This window comes from Bombina bombina, chromosome 4, assembly GCF_027579735.1.
Source record: "Bombina bombina isolate aBomBom1 chromosome 4, aBomBom1.pri, whole genome shotgun sequence".
In the NCBI taxonomy this organism is placed as follows: domain Eukaryota; kingdom Metazoa; phylum Chordata; class Amphibia; order Anura; family Bombinatoridae; genus Bombina; species Bombina bombina.
In genome coordinates, this window is record NC_069502.1 from 496,749,011 (window position 1) to 496,767,825 (window position 18,815).

The 18,815-nt window shown below is 38.6% G+C and overlaps 1 protein-coding gene across 1 annotated transcript in view; it reads right to left on the reverse strand.

Annotated features, from left to right (window-relative positions):
• Positions 1 to 1,828: 1,828 nt before the first annotated feature.
• Positions 1,829 to 18,815, reverse strand: part of RAB23 (RAB23, member RAS oncogene family) — a 68,271-nt gene continuing 51,284 nt past the window's right edge. The window contains exons 4-5 of the mRNA XM_053711971.1: positions 15,289 to 15,381; positions 1,829 to 6,147 (exon numbers count right to left, since the gene is read on the reverse strand). Of these exons, the coding sequence (XP_053567946.1) occupies positions 6,002 to 6,147; positions 15,289 to 15,381 (239 nt within the window). The 3' untranslated portion in view covers positions 1,829 to 6,001. The remainder of the gene's footprint in view (positions 6,148 to 15,288; positions 15,382 to 18,815) is intronic.

An 18,815-nucleotide genomic window follows, 5' to 3' on the forward strand; every position in this document is an offset into this window, starting at 1 on the left:
GGGCTATTAGATTAGGTGTAATTGTTTTTTTTTTATAATTTAGTTTATTATTTTTCGGAATTTCAGTGTTTATTATTTTTGTAATCTTAGATTTAGTATTTTTTTTGTAGGACTAGTTTTTTTGAAATTTGTAATTTAGGTTTTCAGTTTTTTCGTAGTTTTAGTTTGTTTTTTTTATTTGTAATTTAGGTTTTTAATTTGGTAGTTTTTTTTAATTTTACTAGAATAGTAATGATAGGTTAATTTATAGTTTAAACTTAGTTTTTTTTTATTTCACAGGTAAGATTTTATTTATTTAAAGATAGTTATATTGTAATTTTAATTTAAAGTCAAGGGGATGTTAGGTTTAGGGGTTAATAGTTTAATTGCATGTTTTGCAATGTGGGGGGCCGGTGGTTTAGGGGTTAATAGGTTTAGTTTATTAGTTACGATGTGGGGAGCGTCCCCTTCACACAATCACCGCCGTACACTGAAATTGAAAGCAAGGTACCCGTTTCAAAATGGTATACATTGCATTCCTATTGGCTGATTTGATTCTTCAAATTCAAATCAGCCAATAGGATGAGAGCTTGTGAAATCCTATTGGCTGTTCAAAACAGCCTATAGGATGAGAGCTACTGAAATCCTATTAGCTGATTTGAACAGCCAATAGGATTTCAGTAGCTCTCATCCTATTGGCTGTTTTGAACAACCAATAGGATTTCAGAAGCTCTCATCCTATTGGCTGATTTGAATTTGAAGAAGAAAATCAGCCAATAAGAATACAAGGTACGTCATTTTGAAACAGGTACCTTGTATTCAACTTCAGTGTACGGCGGTGATCATGTGAAGAGGACACTCCGTGCAGGATGTCATCGCCGTCCACGATAGCTCCACGCTGCCGGAATGAAGATAGAAGACTTCCCCGAGATGGATGAAAATGTTGCCGCCTTGATAAAGACTTCTTACCGCCTGGATGGAGATGGATGTCCGGAATTCAGGAACCGTTAGTATTCTGGGGTTAGTGTTAGGTTGTTTTTTTTTAGATTAGGGCTTTGGGCAAGTTAAAAGAGCTGAATGCCCTTTTAAGTGCAATGCCCATACAAACGCCCCTTTAGGGGCAATTGGTAGCTTAGGTTATTTTTAGACTTAGGTTTTTCATTTTGGGGGGTTGGTTGGGCGATGGGTTTTACTGTTGGGGGGACTTTGTATTTTTTTCTAGGTAAGAGAGCCGTTTAACTTAGGGCAATGCCCTACAAAAGGCTTATTTATTTTTATAGGGCTATTAGATTAGGTGTAATTGTTTTTTTTATAATTTTGTTTATTATTTTTTGTAATTTCAGTGTTTATTATTTTTGTAATCTTAGATTTAGTAATTTTTTTTGTAGGATTAGTTTTTTTTAAATATGTAATTTAGGTTTTCAGTTTTTTCGTAGTTTTAGTTTAAGCATAAGGAGGCTTTTCAGTAATTTGTAATGGCAACTCTATGGAGAATGCAATAACGCAAATTTTTTTGCCTTATTTTCGCACCGTGTTTAGCGCAAAACTCGTAATCTAGGTGAGTGTTACAAACAGAACTGAATTCAGCAGGAAGGGAAAAGCTATATTTAGAAAGTAGGAGAAACTCTAAAGACTTCTGAGAGGTTCTACCTACTTGAGGCAAAAAAGCGGAATACTCCAATAGTACTGAATATAACGAGCATAAAAGAAAAACAGAAACAAAAACAAATACAATTTATTAACTCTTACTTTAAAGTTGTTTGGTTGTGTCATTTTGGACATATAATCTCTATGAAATATACTAGATGGTGTATGTGATGTGCTTCAAAATATAATTTTCTGCTATGTGTAGGGATGTAAAATAGTTATTTTATTTATTTTATGAAAAAAAAGAGAAACAAAAAATGAGAAGTGTTGACAGCGAGACATTTTTTTTCTAAATTGGTTTATTTATACAACATGATAAACAAAAATTACATTTTCAATCCACAGACAACTGGACTTGGATTTTGAGCCAAATCATTCAAGAAACGGAAGTTGAACTAGATTCCGATTACATGCACTACATTTTCTAGTGCATTTAATAGGATGTACTGCTATCATGGTTCCCTTTTTATGTACCGGATAAAGTAAACAAAATTCTTCTCATGGTCATGCAAAAAGTTGTGCGTGTATTAAAAATGTACTTTGCACATCCAACCTTAACATGCAGCTCAAGATAAACCTTCTTAAAATATGTTTTGTAAAGTGCACCTGAGTTGAGGTTTGTCTTTACTTTAGGCATTAGTATTTTGCCCAATATTCTGCTCAAACCTTAATTATTAGGACTGATTATTAAATTACTATCTACTGTAAAAAAAATAAAGGAAACAATACCCAGCTCTTTCTGCGTGACACCTAAACACCAATATAACCTTTTGACATTGCCGTATCATACGTACCCACTGCCACAATAGAATGTAAATGTGTGTACCTGCCTACATATAATTTAATTTATTCGCCACTCCCTCAAAGTGACTAGGGAAACCTAATACAAAATTCACTACACAGAAATTACTAAAACACATCTTTTTTTTACCACTATTATTTGTAATCAAATGTATCAAAAGAATCTCTAAACCGGTATTGTTTTCAATAACAAATATTTGATCAACTACTTACGAGTATTAATGACAAAGTGAATTAAAAATAAGGCAAGTCATTAAAGGGACACTAAACCCCAAAAGTTTCTTTCATGATTTAGATAGAGAATACAATTTTAAATAACATTCCAATTTACTTCTATTATCTAATTTGCTTCATTCTTTAGATATCCTTTGTTGAAGAAATAGCAATGCACATGGGTGAGCCAATCACATGAGGCATTTATGTGCATCTACCAATTAGCAGCTACTGAGCATATCTAGATATGCTTTTCAGCAAAGACTATCAAGAGAATGAAGCAAATTAGATAATATAAGTAAATTAGAAAGTTTTTAAAAATTGCATGCACTTTCTAAATCATGAAAGAAAAAAAATGGGTTTCATATCCCTTTAAATAACAAAATATTACTATTCAGTAAATAGAAGCAAAATAAAAAAGCTGTAGCAATTTAGGATATGAAGTAATAAGTAAACATATGAAACGGCTATGTAAAGTTTCATGGGACATTGAAGTGATACATCCACCGTAACACATCTCTTCTAATTCGTTAGGGGAATATACAAACAGGTAGCAAGAGGTAAGGCCATGGTGCTTCAGCCACTAATGACAGCAGACTCAAGTGCTTGTTGCCTTTACAAGCATGTAAACAAGAGCTGCCACTGAAAATAGCTGGGAATGGATATGGCCCCCGAAGAACATTTATTAAAATAAAAAACAGAAGTAATGTATGAGGGTAAATACATCAATCCAATATCCCTATATAAAAGTTTAATAAAATATATATTAACTTGTATATTTTAAATGTATACTGTGAATTCCAGATCAGAAGCAGATGAAAAACATTTAGATAAACAAGGGATCGCTAAATGGTGGTCCTCTGCACAATAGAACAATGTTTACCATAGTTTTTTATGGCCTCAGGAACTAAAACTGTGTGAGTTGGGAAGGCCACAGCTTAAAGGGACATTAAACACTAAATAAATACTAGACAGAATGATGCATTCAAAGAAAAGATTAGTCTAAGAATAAAATGTAGATGTATTTTTTAAAGTTTCATTAGTTGTTTAAATATTGACAAAATAAGTGTAAAGTTTTAGTGTCTATAAAACAATGGGAGCTGCCATGTTGTAACTTAGGTTACCTTCTCTGCTGTGGCCAATTAGGGACAGTTATAAATAGGTCAGAGTGTTCAGCCAATGGCTGTGTGGAATATAACAGTGCTCTGCACTTCCATTTCTATCAGGAACTGAAAGCTCAGAATGGAATTAATGGAAAAGGGGACAAATATATAATGAAATTATATTGCAGTGTTTTTTTATATATACGATTTATCATTTTATATTACCATCTCAAAGTGTTTAATGTCCCTTTAAAGGGACAGTCTACTCCAGCATTTGTATTGTTTAAAAAGATAGATAATCCCTTTAATACTCATTCCCGAGTTTTGCATAACCAACACTGTGACATTACTAATACACTTTTTACCTCTGTGATTACCTTGTATCTAAGCCTCTGCAGACTGCCCCCTTTATCAGTTCTTTTGACAGACTTGCATTTTAGCCAATCAGTGCTGACTTGTAAATAACTCCATAGGAGTGAGCACAAGGTTATCTATATCCAGCTGTGGAAAACGGACAAAATTAACTGAGATAAGAGGCAGCTTTTAACGGCTTAGAAATTAGCATATGAGCCTACCTAGGTTTAGCTTTCAACAAAGAATTCCAAAAGAACAAAGCAAATTTTTGATGATAAAAGTAAATTGGAAAGTTGTTTAAAATAGCATGCCCTATCTGAATCATGAAAGTTTAATTTTGACTAGACTGTCCCTTTAAAAGAGCCCTTTGGAGGGGAGAAAAGAAAACACAGGGTACATTGTACCCTTACCTAAATCCGGATCTGTGCCCCTGGACATTTTTAGCAATATTACTAGTTTGTTATAGCCATAAATTTAGAAAATTGATATGTGGTCCCCCTGTGTTAAGGGCCATCACATAAAATAAACAATACATAACTTGGGCATCAGATGCATAAAATATATTAAGAAAAACTACCTCCAAGGTATTTTTCTTTCTGAGCTCATCTGAGCTAACACATCATACAGTATTATTCACCAATTAGGGCCTATTACTTCTTGTCTCAGGCAATCCTATTTAAAGTACATACAGCCCCTGGGACCTCACTTATTTCACAATAGAAAAATAATTTAAGTTTCTCATTTGTCAGTCATAGCTTTGAGTATTTTCACGTCTTTATTAATATACATAAAAATGTTTTATACAACCCTTTATGATATACCTATATTAAGATACCACAGCTTTCTTACCTGCTTTATTTATATACTTGAATAAGCAGAGAATAAAATATTTTTCATCTCTAATCAACGTGGGTGGTTGGGGATTCCCCTGGTCCCTCGTTAGATTTAGCAAATAAGAAATGTATATAATCTAATGGAAAAGCCATCTCAATCGTTCTCTGCTTTAAAACCATCCTATTGTAACTTAATATAAAAAGGCAATATTTAAAATAAGTATACTAAGGCTATCAATGCAAGGCTTGCGTTTGACAGATATAAATGTTTGACCTTTATAATCAAGAATGATTAGTAATGGTCTGAACTGAATGTGGCATGACATTGGTGGAAAATAGCAACAATTAAGTAGCAGAACAAGAAAAGAACATTCAAATCCAAAAATATGTTATATTAGCAGCTTAGTGTCAAAGGATAAAATATAGATTTTTTTTGGCACTATGCACAAAAAGTTGTGGTGGTTATGCCCATAACTCAAAAAGTTGTGGTGGTTATGCCCATAACTGGGATACATGCCAACAAATAGCTCGCCAGCTAATTGCATTTAAAATTATTGTTAAAAAAAGTTAACTACTATTTTAGTTTAGCATTAGGTTATCCTCAACTGTTTAAAACGATCATAAAATATCAGTACCTTAAATATTTTCCCAGTAATCTGAGATAACTTTTGTAAGTTGTGCTGATATTGCACCAGTAACATGCTATCATATATGTTGCTTCTGAACATATTTGAGGGATGATTTTCCCCCATTTCTTAATAAAATGGTTAACCTAAGCCCAAAGATTGTTTTTTAATAGTGTACCTTATTACATGTAACAAACCTTCAACAAATTGTATAAACCCTCAATAAATTAATGTAATACCCCTAATTCCCTAAAAGGTCATCATTTTTTGTTTTTGTTGACTTTTCTTCATAAAGCACATCTCTTGTATTATCCCAAGAGGATGCAATTCAGTTATAAAACTGGCTGGTGTTTTTAGAAGTTACCGTGTCCCTCTTTTTGTTTCTTAACGGATTGCACTGTAGTCCCCGATTCATAACCATTTTGATCGCATAAATACATAAGTTCTAAAGGAGAACACAACTACTGAAAGGGCTTTTGCTCTTCTTGGTCCTCTGCTTATTTGGCCTTAGGCTGATGACTTCCCCTCCACCTCCATTAAGTGTGTTTGATTTCTGCCCAGAATGGCTGCCCCCAGCTGTGTTGAATACACCTGTAATGAAAAAGAGGCTATGATTTGCTAGTACACCATTACATACACATCAATATGATTGTACACAAACAAATTACATTTTGACTATTTCTAATACAATAACTAATATACCAAGTGTTTACATTTTTTTATATTACAACCCTGCATTGTGGTTGTATTAAAATACTGTTAAGTTGCTGGTCGAGCATGGCTACAACTCACTAAATAAATAGCATTTTCAAGGTAATAGATTTTTGATTTACCAGCAAGCTATTATTTTAGGTTTTTTTCTTCTTTAAAAAGACAAACAAATGCAAAGAAACAACCAATTACCAAGGGCAAATATCATAAACTCAAGAAAGAAAATTGAGAAAATAAAAATTCAACCTGGACTGTTCTGCCAAACACACTGACCCAGGATTAGGGGACATACAAATACAGCAGGAAAAACAATTTCTCTGAAATATCAATATCATAAGCCCTGTGATTCCCTCTGTATTACAGTAATAATCATATATTGTGGTGGTGTTTACAAAGGGGAATACAATTATATATCCAAAAATGTAAACATCTTTATTTCGTCAAACTTTGTACTTGGAGGGTGATCACATTCAGTGAAATAAAAAAATAAGGATGGAGCAAGGACCAATGACTGGGATGAGACAATTCTATAATTAGAGTTATTTTCTTGTGTCTGGCCTGGGAATTCGACCATGACCTGAATACTATCAAGGTATAAAATTACAGAGACACAGGACAATCTGGCATGAGCAATAACTACAGCAAGGTCCATGGAGAACACATTGATTGTCATTGCTGAAATATGCACAGATTGGAAAAATACCAGCTGAGAGTCCAGAGAAGCAAAGCAAAACACGCATCAATATGAGTAGTATCCAAACCGGTCATACATTGCCCTTTATCTACATCCTTTTAAGATTTCACAATGAACTGAGGTAATTTCACATTCTAGTTAATGGCTTGAAGCTCAATATCAGATGGAAATTCCTGTCTTTCTTTGTAACAATGAATAACTCTTCCAGAGTATCTCAGATAATTAGTTAATTATATTGCCCTTGACCTGCTGTACCTTTCAACTCAAAATGATTCTTACAATTCATACTCAAGAATCCTGAAGAGGATGCTCTCCCCTACTAAGATAAGAACAAACTTAATGCTTGCAATGAAAAGTAGAACTTCCAAACAAAGATAAAGGAATCTTGGACCGGACATAAAGTTTTAACCACCAAGGCAATTTCAAAAAGCAACTCTTCATCTCTAAAGTCCGATACACTGGTGAACAGGAGAAATTCTAGGAGCTCTTTAGTAGTAATATTATATCTACAGACACTAACATAAAGATAGCTTTCTTTAGCTCATCCTAGGTTGGTTGTATCTAATGACATAACGTGAAAGCAAAGGATAGCGTTTTTGTCTAAAAAATAAAGCTAATCCGAACAACAGGACATAAATGAAGCTGATAAGATGGGTCTATAGAAGATTTAGAATTATTCTCTTAATAGACAATCCACTGGAAATTGTTAATTAAAAAGGGAAAAATAAAAGGATCTCATAAAATACAATTGTGGGAGCAGACAATAAGAGGATTAAATAATTCAGTGACAGCACTTAGTACATTTCACAAAGGTTATAATAATATAACCTCTAAGATGATGACAGACAGTATTCAAAGAGTTAGGGAAGCTACTTTATCTATGGAGCTTTGTGAATCCCACGTTCAATTTTTACATAGGGCATATTACACCAAAGACTACAGAAATGGAAACTAGACACAACTAACACATGCTTGAAGTATAGTTTTCCCAATCTGGGTTTTATGCATCTAGTCCAATGTTGTCCACGCCTCAGACATTTTTGGGGTATCGTAGGTTATTGGCTACAAACCATTGTACAGCCCCGTTACAGTTAACAGATAGGCAAATTTTGTTTGACTTACTCCAGGATCTTAATCCATGTAAGAAATTTACAATTACCACCATTCTCTTATCTAGGAAACTAATCCTCAAATATTGGATATCTCAGCAGGTCCCCTCTCTTAAAAAACTAAAACCGACCTTACTAACTCAGCTAACACTGGAACAATGGGATTACGTTAAGCAAACCACTTAAGAGATCTATATTATTTATTTAAAAATGGGAACCGTTAATTCTTTCATTGTCACAAGAGACTCAGAAACAGAATATATATCCATTAAACACAGACTGTATTATGAAGACAGTGGACCTTTTGGACAGTGCAGTAGTCATGCAATATTGGTTATCCTATATGATAATGGGTTGCAGACGAAGAGCATTCTTTGAAGCTTTGGAGACCCTTGGGAGGCACAATTTATAGGCTATAGTAAGTTTCATTTAGTTTATTATTAATAATTTTGTTTTAAAAGGCTGAGCAAGAGCAAGCAATCTAGCCTCATAAAGAGTTTGTATTTGGTGTTAAGGATGGAAATAATTGTCTCATGATGTAACAGTGCTCTAAAATATGTCTTTTGAAATGTCCTGGCAAATGGGTTATCAATTGTTTGTTCTTGGAAAGCAACATAAAACAAAATTTATGCTTACCTGATACATTTCTTTCTCTTGTGGTGTATCCAGTCCACGGGTTCATCCATTACTTGTGGGATATTCTCCTTCCCAACAGGAAGTTGCAAGAGGACACCCACAGCAGAGCTGTCTATATAGCTCCTCCCCTAACCCCCACCTCCAGTCATTCGACCGAAGACAAGTAAGAAAAAGGAGAAACTATAGGGTGCAGTGGTGACTGTAGTTTTAAAAATAAAAACACCTGCCTTAAAGTGATAGGGCGGGCCGTGGACTGGATACACCACAAGAGAAAGAAATGTATCAGGTAAGCATAAATTTTATTTTCTCTTGTAAGGTGTATCCAGTCCACGGGTTCATCCATTACTTGTGGGATACCAATACCAAAGCTTTAGGACACGGATGAAGGGAGGGACAAGGCAGGAACTTAAACAGAAGGCACCACTGCCTGTAAGACCTTTCTCCCAAAAATAGCCTCAGAAGAAGCAAAAGTATCAAATTTGTAAAATTTAGAAAAAGTATGAAGCGAAGACCAAGTCGTCGCCTTGCAAATTTGTTCAACAGAGGCCTCATTTTTAAAAGCCTATGTGGAAGCTACCGCTCAAGTGGAATGAGCTGTAATTCTTTCAGGAGCCTGCTGGCCAGCAGTCTCATAAGCTAAACGGATTATGCTTCTTAGCCAAAAAGAAAGAAGTTGCCGAAGCCTTTTGGCCTCTCCTCTTTCCCGAGTAGACAACAAACAATGCAGATGTTTGACGAAACTCTTTAGTAGCTTGTAAATAGAACTTTAAAGCACGAACCACGTCAAGGTTGTGTAACAGACGTTCCTTCTTTGAAGAAGGATTAGGACACAGTGATGGAACAACAATCTACTGATTGATATTCTTATTAGAAACCACCTTAGGAAGAAACCCAGGTTTGGTATGCAAAACTACCTTATCTGCATGGAAGATCAGATAAGGGGAATCACACTGTAAGGCCGATAATTCTGAAACTCTTCGAGCCGAAGAGATAGCTACTAAGAACAAAACTTTCCAAGATAAAAGCTTGATATCTATGGAATGCAAAGGTTCAAACAGAACCCCTTGAAGAACTTTAAGAACTAAATTTAAACTCCATGGCGGAGCAACAGCTTTAAACACAGGCTTGATTCTAAATAAAGCCTGAACGTCTGGAACATCTGCTAGACGCTTGTGCAAAAGGACAGAGCAGAAATCTGTCCCTTTAAGGAACTAGCCGATAATCCTTTTTCCAATCCTTCTTGGAGAAAAGACAATATCCTAGGAATCCTGACCTTACTCCATTAGTAACCCTTGGATTCACACCAATGAAGATATTTACCCCATATCTTATGATAGCTTTTCCTAGTGACAGGCTTACGAGCCTGAATCAAGGTATCAATGACCGACTCGGAGAAACCACGTTTTGATAAAATCAAGCGTTCAATCTCCAAGCAGTCAGACGCAGAGAAATTAGATTTGGATGTTTGAAAGGACCTTGGAGTAGAAGGTCCTGCCTCAGCGGCAGAGTCCATGGTGGAAAGGATGACATATCCACCAGATCTGCATACCAAGTCCTGCATGGCCACGCAGGTGCTATCAAAATCACTGAAGCTCTCTCCTGCCTGATCTTGGCAATCAGACGAGGGAGGAGAGAAAAAGGTGGAAACACATAAGCCAGGCTGAAGGACCAGGGCACTGCTGGAGCATCTATCAGCGCTGCCTGGGATCCCTTGACCTGGACCCGTAACAAGGAAGTTTGGCGTTTTGACGAGACACCATCAAATCCAGTTCTGGTTTGCCCCATAGTTGAATCAGCTGGGCAAATACATCCGGATGGAGCTCCTACTCCCCCGGATGAAAAGTCTGCCGACTTAGAAAATCTGCCTCCCAGTTCTCTACTCCTGGGATATGGATAGCTGAGAGATGGCAAGAGTGAACCTCTGCCCAAAGAATTATCTTGGAAACCATCATTGCCAGGGGACTCCTTGTTCCCCCCTGATGGTTGATATAGGCTACAGTCGTGATATTGTCAGACTTAAATCTGATGAACCTGGCCGTAGCTAGTTGAGGCCAAGCCTGGAGAGCATTGAATATCGCTCTTAGTTCCAGAATGTTTATCGGAAGGAGGGCTTCCTCCTGAGTCCACGAACCCTGAGCCTTCAGGGAGTTCCAGACTGCGCCCCAGCACAGAAGGCTGGCAATCTGTCGTCACTATAGTCCACTCTGGCCTGCGGAAACTCATTCCCCTGGACAGATTGACCCGAGATAACCACCAGAGAAGAGAATCCCTGGTCTCTTGATCCAGATTTAACTGAGGAGACAAATCTGTGTAGTTCCCATCCCACTGATTGAGCATGCAAAGTTGCAGTGGTCTGAGATGAAGGCGGGCAAACGGAACTATGTCCATTGCCGCTACCATTAGGCCGATCATTTCCATACACTGAGCCACTGACGGCCGAGAAGTGCAATTTAGAACACGGCAGGAAGTTAGAAGCTTTGATATCCTGACCTCTGTCAGAAAAATTTTCATTTCTACTGAATCTATCAGAGTTCCTAGGAAAGAAACTCTTGTGAGGGGGGAGAGAGAACTCTTTTCTCTGTTCAACTTCCACCCATGAGACCTTAGAAAGGCCAGAACAATGTCCATATGGGACTTGGCGATTTGAAGTCGACGCCTGGATCAGGATGTCATCTAGGTAAGGAGCCACCGCTTTAGAACCGCCAGTAGGGACCCTAGAACCTTCGTAAAGATTCTTGGCGCCGTGGCTAATCCGAAGGGAAGAGCCACAAACTGGTAATGCCTGTCTAGGAAGGTGAACCTGAGAAACTGATGATGATCTCTGTGGATCGGAATGTGGAGATAAGCATCCTTTAAGTCCACGGTAGTTATATATTGACCCTCCTGGATCATAGGGAGGATGGTTCGGATTGTCTCCATCTTGAAAGATGGGATCCTGAGAAATTTGTTTAGAATCTTGAGATCCAAGATTGGTCTGAACGTGTCCTCTTTTTTTGGGAACTATAAACAGGTTTGAATAGAAACCCTGCCCCTGTTCCTCCCTTGGAACTGGGTGGATCACTCCCATAACCAGTAAGTCTTGAACGCAATGTAAGAATGCCTCTCTCTTTATCTGGTTTGCAGATAGTTGTGAGAGATGAAATCTCCCCTTTGGAGATGAACCTTTGAATTCCAGAAGATATCCCTGGGAAACAATCTCTAATGCCCAGGGATCCTGGACGTCTCTTGCCCAAGCCTGAGCGAAGAGAGAAAGTCTGCCCCTACTAGATCCGGTCCCGGATCGGGGGCTACTCCTTCATGCCGTCTTTAGAGGCAGCAGCAGGTATTTTGGCCTGCTTTCCCTTGTTCCAAGCCTGGTTAGGTCTCCAGACTGGTTTGGACTGGGCGGAATTTCTCTCTTGCTTTGCATTAGAGGAAGCTGAAGCTGCGCCACTCTTGAAGTTTCGAAAGGAACGAAAATTATTCTGTTTGGTCCTTAATTTATTGGACCTATCCTGAGGAAGGGCGTGACCTTTTCCTCCAGTAATATCAGAAATGATCTTCTTCAGTCCAGGCCCGAATAGGGTCTGCCCTTTGAAGGGGATGTTGAGAAGCTTAGACTTTGAAGTAACGTCTGCTGACCAGGACGTAAACCATAGCGCCCTACGCGCCAGAATGGCAAAACCTTAATTCTTAGCTGTTAGCTTGGTTAAATGGAAAACGGCGTCAGAAATAAAGGAATTAGCCAACTTAAGAGCTTTAATCCTGTCTAAAATATCATCCAATGGGGTTCCCCAATGGCTTCTAAACATATTGAACAAGGATTTTCCTCAATGTCAGACATGTTTAACAGACTAGTAATGAGACAAGCAAGCTTGGAAAACACTTTAATAAATGTGAAACAGCAATTAAACAAAAACGTTACTGTGCCTTTAAGAGAAAAAAACTGCAAAACAGTGTTAAAATGTAGTAAATTCTTCGAAATTTTTACAGTGTGTGTAAAGAACTAAAGCAACATTGCACCCACTTGCAAATAGATGATTAAACCCTTAGCCCCCAAACCGGATTTAAAAAACGTTAACCACCGGTAAAAAACAGTTAAACACCTTGCCACAGCTCTGCTGAGGCTCCTACCTGCCCTCAAATACGATTTAGGGAAGAAATAAACCCTCTATAATGGTCCTCAGATGCCAGGGGACTCCTCTAGGGAAGCTGGATGTCTGAATTAAAACTGCGCATCTAGAGTGCGAAAATAGGCCCCTCCCACCATGTACTGGATGTCAGAGGGGCCTTAAGAAAATACTCCTAGGAGTATCTGACAAGCCATGTGGAAACTAGGCCCCAAATAAAGACTTATCTCCCTCAGAGAAAAAACGTCCTATTTATGTATACTTGCAAACGTTTTGTCACTAAGTAATATGAGTATTAACATAAGTATTATCCTGTTTTGTAAGCATGATCCCAGTCGCTGTTAAATCACTGCATCATGTTTACCTCCAATACACAAGGCTCTGTCAGTATTTTCTAGAACTTATTTCATCTCTCTAGAAATAAATATACTGAACACACCTGAAAGCAGGTAATCTGCAGACCGTTCCCCCAACTGAAGTTTTTCCCATACTCTTCAGTTATGTGTGAGAACAGCAATGGAACTTAGTTACAAACCGCTAAGATCATCAACCTCCAGGCAGAAATCTTCATCTAATTTCTGCCTAAGAGTAAAACAGTACAACGCCGGTACCGTTTAAAAATAACAAACTCTTGATTGAAGGTAAAACTACCCTAAGTCACCACATATCTCTTAATGTAGGACCGTACTTACAAGATGTATGACACTTGAGAAGTGTCACAACCGCAGACTTTCGGCAAGAGTCCACAAGCCATAGAGAAATATGGCTTGTGGACTCTTGCCGAAATTTTTAAATTTTTGTAAGTCTGCTATTTAGGCAAGCGGGCTGGTAATTACGTAAAAAAAAGACAAAGTACTGTATTTCAAATGATAGACAGCAACCGTTTTTCTCTACTCCAGAAGCAATATATTTACTTTGCAGGTCGCTGTCTGGTTGCTATTCACTTCCTGCACAAAGAAGGAAGGAAAGATGTATATTATTTGAAGAATCTTCAGCCATCTTTGTTTCAGTTCAGCATTATTGGATATTACAGGACGAGCCGGCTCTGTGAAACGGTTGCTGGATACAGGCTTCCTTGGTCATCGCCGCTCTCACATCCAAGAGGATTTCAGAGACTAACCAGTGGGAGTTAGCTGGACAACTCTATAACAGTCCAGAAGGCGGTTGTGACACTTCTCAAGTGTCATACATCTTGTAAGTACGGTCTTACTTGTTTTATTGGCGTGTTCTATACATCTGATTGTGCACTATGGTGGCGCCTTCTTTTTTTATTATTCACTTCTGCAGAGTTTAACATCTTGGGACACCAACAAGAAATTCGAAGAAGCAGCCTGCCATCCGTTCCAGATTCAGGATTTGGATTTTGGACTAGTTGAACTGTCCTTTCTTTCATTCCCATCACTTTCCTACAGTGGTGTGGTTTGGTTGGGTTTTTGACTATACTTGTCACTATACCATATATGCATTATTTATCTATTTACCTATAGGTGTTTTACTATTTTTATGCACTATATGTTTATATATATATATATTTTTTTATAGGTTTTTGGCGCACTGATTTTTATGTATTAGTTTTTTTATACATATCTCTTAATGCTTCCTATCTTGTCGAGAGTTGCAAGAGAATGACTGGGGGTGGGGGTTAGGGGAGGAGCTATATAGACATGTCTTGGCATCATTGTTTGCATCACTTTTCACGCAAATCTTTTCCTGCGGTCGGCATTATTTAATGACGCAACGATAACTGTTTTTCTACCTGTTGTTTGGATCTCATTCCTGGGTGTGCAGATTGTGTTAGTTTTCTTGCAATTTGACTTTTGGCCTGATTCTTGACTACTTATGGATTCTCCTTTTGTACTGACTCTGACCTCTGCCTGATATTTCACTTGACGCTTAGATTCTGATTTGGTACCTCCTTTGCTTGCAAGTTGCTGAGTTTTAGCCTGCTCTGACCATGTCTCTGGATTATCCCTTCTACTTGGTAGTCATATCCTGGGTCTAATCCAGGGAGTTGAGGCAGTGTTAATTAAGTGACTTCTCAGGCACTGGGTCCTCACCTGGACTAACTTCTCCACAAGCATAACATAACTATTATCAGCTGCTTGCCTAAGTACATTGTCCTTTTAATAAACTCTTCAAATGTAGTTGGCTTGTTACCAAACAGACATAGGGCACATGCTAACTTGTAGATGATGATAGTGAAGTAAATAAATAACTAAATATAAATTAAAAAATAGAGTAGGATTTACACAGGAACATCATGTATCAGTTATAATGTCCTAGTGCTGAAACAAATTGTTCTTAGAGAAATAAATATAGATCAGGAATTTCTCAATAGATGCAGACGTTGAACAAACACGCTTTTAAACTAGTTAATATAACAAGATAATACAATTTATTCAGTTTGTTTATAAAATTAAAATGTATTATGTTATAGAAAAGTCATTTTAGTATTCTGTAAATGTATACATACCAATTTTGTTACTGCTTGTATGCACTAGCTCATTTTCTTCTGCTGTTTGCTGTTTAAGTTTCTGAAGATATTTATCAGCTAAATATTTAAAAACTGAAAAAGAGAAAAGAAAAGTTTAATTAAAAATGCTGCTATACAAACATATAAAAAACATAATTTATGTAAGAACTTACCTGATAAATTCATATCTTTCATATTAGCAAGAGTCCATGAGCTAGTGACGTATGGGATATACATTCCTACCAGGAGGGGCGAAGTTTCCCAAACCCCAAAATGCCTATAAATACACCCCTCACCACACCCACAATTCAGTTTAACGAATAGCCAAGAAGTGGGGTGATAAGAAAGGAGCGAAAGCATCAAACAAGGAATTGGAATAATTGTGCTTTATACAAAAAAATCATAACCACCACAAAAAACAGAATTTATGCTTACCTGATAAATTACTTTCTCCAACGGTGTGTCCGGTCCACGGCGTCATCCTTACTTGTGGGAATATCTCTTCCCCAACAGGAAATGGCAAAGAGTCCCAGCAAAAGCTGTCCATATAGTCCCTCCTAGGCTCCGCCCACCCCAGTCATTCGACCGACGGACAGGAGGAAAAAACAGGAGAAACTATAGGGTGCCGTGGTGACTGTAGTTAGAGAAAATAATTCATCAAACCTGATTAAAAAACCAGGGCGGGCTGTGGACCGGACCCACCGTTGGAGAAAGTAATTTATCAGGTAAGCATAAATTCTGTTTTCTCCAACATTGGTGTGTCCGGTCCACGGCGTCATCCTTACTTGTGGGAATCGATACCAAAGCTTTAGGACACGGATGAAGGGAGGGAGCAAATCAGGTTACCTAAACAGAAGGCACCACGGCTTGCAAAACCTTTCTCCCAAAAATAGCCTCCGAAGAAGCAAAAGTATCAAATTTGTAAAATTTGGCAAAAGTGTGCAGTGAAGACCAAGTCGCTGCCTTACATATCTGATCAACAGAAGCCTCGTTCTTGAAGGCCCATGTGGAAGCCACAGCCCTAGTAGAGTGAGCTGTGATTCTTTCAGGAGGCTGCAGTCCGGCAGTCTCGTAAGCCAATCGGATGATGCTTTTAAGCCAAAAGGAAAGAGAGGTAGAAGTCGCTTTTTGACCTCTCCTTTTACCAGAATAGACGACAAACAGAGAAGAAGTTTGTATGAACTCTTTTGTAGCTTCTAAATAGAATTTTAGAGCACGGACTACGTCTAAATTGTGTAACAAACGTTCCTTCTTTGAAACTGGATTCAGACACAAAGAAGGTACAACTATCTCCTGGTTAATATTTTTGTTGGAAACAACCAGGCTTAGTACCCAAAACAACCTTATCTGAATGGAACACCAGATAGGGCGGAGAACACTGCAAAGCAGATAACTCAGAAACTCTTCTAGGAGAAGAAATAGCAACCAAAAACAAAACTTTCCAAGATAACAACTTAATATCTATGGAATGTAAAGGTTCAAACGGAACCCCTTGGAGAACTGAAAGAACTAGATTTAAACTCCAGGGAGGAGTCAAAGGTCTGTAAACAGGCTTGATCCTAACCAGAGCCTGAACAAATGCTTGAACATCTGGCACAGCTGCCAGTCGTTTGTGTAATAAGACAGATAAAGCAGAAATCTGTCCCTTTAGAGAACTCACTGATAATCCTTTATCCAGACCTTCTTGTAGAAAGGAAAGGATCTTAGGAATTTTGATCTTATTCCATAAGAATCCCTTGGATTCACACCAGCAGATATATCTTTTCCATATTTTATGTTAAATTTTTCTAGTTACCGGTTTTCTGGCTTGAACCAGAGTATCTATCACAGAATCTGAAAATCCACGCTTTGATAGACTCAAGCGTTCAATTTCCAAGCCGTCAGCTGGAGGGAGACCAGATTTGGATGTTCGAATGGACCCTGTACAAGAAGATCCTGTTTCAAAGGTAGCTTCCATGGTGGAACCGATGACATATTCACCAGGTCTGCATACCAAGTCCTGCGTGGCCACGCAGGAGCTATCAAGATCACTGAGGCCCTCTCCTGCTTGATCCTGGCTACCAGCCTGGGAATGAGAGGAAACGGTGGAAACACATAGGCTAGGTTGAAGGTCCAAGGCGCTACTAGTGCATCCACTAGAGTCGCCTTGGGATCCCTGGATCTGGACCCGTAGCAAGGAACCTTGAAGTTCTGACGAGACGCCATCAGATCCATGTCTGGAATGCCCCATAATTGAGTTAATTGGGCAAAGATCTCCGGGTGAAGTTCCCACTCCCCCGGATGGAATGTCTGACGACTCGGATAATCCGCCTCCCAGTTTTCCACTCCTGGGATGTGGATCGCAGATAGGTGGCAGGAGTGATCCTCCGCCCATTCTATTATTTTGGTCACTTCTCTCATCGCCAGGGAACTCCTTGTTCCCCCCTGATGATTGATATAAGCAACAGTCGTCATGTTGTCTGATTGGAATCTTATAAATCTGGCCTTTGCTAGCTGAGGCCAAGCCCTGAGAGCATTGAATATTGCTCTCAGTTCCAGAATGTTTATCGGGAGAAGAGACTCTTCCCGAGACCATAGTCCCTGAGCTTTCAGGGATTCCCAGACCGCGCCCCAGCCTGCTAGACTGGCGTCGGTCGTGACGATGACCCACACTGGTCGGCGGAAGCTCATTCCCTGGGACAGGTGGTCCAGGGTTAGCCACCAACGGAGTGAGTCTCTGGTCTTCTGATCTACTTGAATCACTGGAGACAAGTCTGTATAGTCCCCATTCCACTGTTTCAGCATGCACAGTTGTAATGGTCTTAGATGAATTCGCGCAAAATGAACTATGTCCATTGCTGCAACCATCAACCCTACTACTTCCATGCACTGAGCTACGGAAGGACGAGGAATAGAATGAAGAACTTGACAAGCGTTTAGAAGTTTTGACTTTCTGACTTCTGTCAGGAAAATCCTCATTTCTAAAGAATCTATTATTGTTCCCAAGAAAGGAACTCTTGTCGACGGAGACAGTGAACTTTTTTCTATGTTCACCTTCCATCCGTGAGATCTGAGAAAGGCCAGAACGATGTCTGTGTGAGCCTTTGCCTTTGAGAGAGACGACGCTTGTATCAGAATGTCGTCCAAGTAAGGTACTACTGCAATGCCCCTTGGTCTTAGAACCGCTAGAAGGGACCCGAGTACCTTTGTGAAAATCCTTGGAGCAGTGGCTAACCCGAATGGGAGGGCCACAAACTGGTAATGTTTGTCCAGAAAGGTGAACCTTAGGAACTGATGATGATCCTTGTGGATAGGAATATGTAGATACGCATCCTTTAGATCCACGGTAGTCATAAATTGACCTTCCTGGATTGTAGGTAGAATCGTTCGAATGGTCTCCATTTTGAACGATGGAACCCTGAGAAATTTGTTTAGGATCTTTAAATCCAGAATTGGTCTGAAAGTTCCCTCTTTTTTGGGAACTACAAACAGATTTGAGTAAAATCCCATTCCCTGTTCCGCCGTTGGAACTGGGTGAATCACTCCCA